This window comes from Salvia miltiorrhiza, chromosome 8 (assembly GCF_028751815.1).
Source record: "Salvia miltiorrhiza cultivar Shanhuang (shh) chromosome 8, IMPLAD_Smil_shh, whole genome shotgun sequence".
In the NCBI taxonomy this organism is placed as follows: domain Eukaryota; kingdom Viridiplantae; phylum Streptophyta; class Magnoliopsida; order Lamiales; family Lamiaceae; genus Salvia; species Salvia miltiorrhiza.
This window is the reverse complement of record NC_080394.1, coordinates 33,832,132-33,833,925: the sequence shown is the minus strand read 5'-3', so window position 1 is coordinate 33,833,925 and position 1,794 is coordinate 33,832,132. Positions and strand designations below refer to the sequence as shown.

Sequence of the window (1,794 nt, the reverse complement as noted above, 5' to 3'; positions counted from 1 at the left end):
ATATTAGAAATCATATTTTAACATGAAAAATTATCATAAGAAAATGTAAATATTAAATGAATTAACGATATGGCCAACATCCATATCCAATTTTTTAGTATAAATTAACAGAATTGACCTAATTCGCTAGTGTTTGATCTCAATCATATGATCACTAAAACCTTGTAATTTTAGTAATGCTGACAACTATTTATGACTTGCAACTTTCACGTTGGGTGAAGAACATGTATATGTACGTGATTACAGACCTAATAAACTTTGAGAATTCTACAAATAAAAAACATAAATTTGTCAAATATAAAAGAATCAACTACATTTATGAGCTTATGAATATTGAATAAATAATGTCAACGAATTTCACTACTTTCCATGTGAAATTCGTAGAATCAATAAAAAGATAAAGGGAAAAAAAAAAGAATCAATAACAAATTAAATTTATAATCTACTTAATAATGGCAATCAATTAATGGCGAAGCAGCGAAGACTATGACTTGTTCCTTGGTGGCAAAAGGAAACTTTGATTCCGGTTGATCATCTTCTGGGGCAGGAAGATTGAGGTCTAAGGATAACAGATTCCTCGCCTTCTTCACTCCGCCGCTGGCCACCGCGGGAATTGGCCTGTGCCGCCGCATGTGGCCGCCCAACGCCTGGCCGGAACCGAATTCGGCGCCGCATATGGAGCACTCGTGAACCCTAGTCTTGCTCTGCGGGCTGCCAGACGAAGCCGATCTGTTTGAGATTTGAAGAGACAGATTTGTGCTGTCGTCACGTTCCGCCAGCTGAAAACACTCTCTCTCCTGTTTCTCTCTCATCAACGGCTTCTTCTCTTCTGGCTTGATGGGCTTCTTGTGACTCGCACGGTGGCCGCCGAGAGCTTGGAAGGAAGAAAAACTCTTGCTACACGTTTTGCACTGGTACGCCTCCGCGGCCGGCTGTGATGACCTCCCTTTGGCCAGGAGGATCAAACAATTCGCCATATCTTCCTCCTCCTCATCATGTGAATGGGAAGGCGAGACGTCGCTTATAACGCCAGTCGCCAACAGCTCCACCACCACCGCTGAGCTCGGAGCTGGTGGCGATGGTTAGGGCGAGAGGGGAGGCGGAGCGAGGCCGCTTGCTCCGCTTCCCCTTGATCATAGTAACTTCCTGCAGCATGCTTTTGGTCGGTAGTTTTTTTGATGCAACTTTACTTACCCTTTAGTTGAATACAAAGAGAGAGGTTTGGGATGATGGAGGAAATGATCAACTATGTAGAAAAGGGTGGGAGTTGCTATATATAGAAGTGAATGGATGTCTGAAAATTAGAAAGGTGAAAATGTGCTCACTTATGATGTTCTTCTTTTCTTGCAGTCGCAACTTAGGAAGTGTACTAACGTAGGAAACTTAAACAACTGAGATACACAAACACGAATTATATATATATATTTATATATGTATATAGGTGTGGTTGTTTGTGATGTAATGGAGTGAGGGAAGGAGTGAGAATCGGTTGGCTTTGAAGCAAACCCATTACTTTTTGGGAACGATTCCTTGTGAAGAATTAGAGTGCAAGCCTGGCACCACAGAATTTGCGCTAGCTTCACCACCCCCACCACTTCTTCTTCTCTTCTTTATTTTATTTTATTAGTTATACCACTCCATTACTTTACACACTTTCAAATGTGAATGCACACAATATTCATAAATACATCAACATATATGTATATTAAATTTCTCCTTCCAACCAATTTTGCTATTATAATTTAATTCATATCACTAGTATCCTAGCTGTAAGTTTTGTTTCACAACTTCAAC

The 1,794-nt window shown here is 40.4% G+C and overlaps 1 protein-coding gene across 1 annotated transcript; it reads right to left on the bottom strand.

The window, feature by feature from the left end:
• Positions 1–287: 287 nt before the first annotated feature.
• Positions 288–1,531, bottom strand: LOC130997842 (zinc finger protein ZAT5-like). The gene is given in 2 exon segments (XM_057923273.1): positions 288–1,031; positions 1,033–1,531. Coding segments are annotated over 2 exon segments (708 nt in total). The 5' UTR covers positions 1,156–1,531; the 3' UTR covers positions 288–446.
• Between the last annotated feature and the right edge of the window lie 263 nt (positions 1,532–1,794).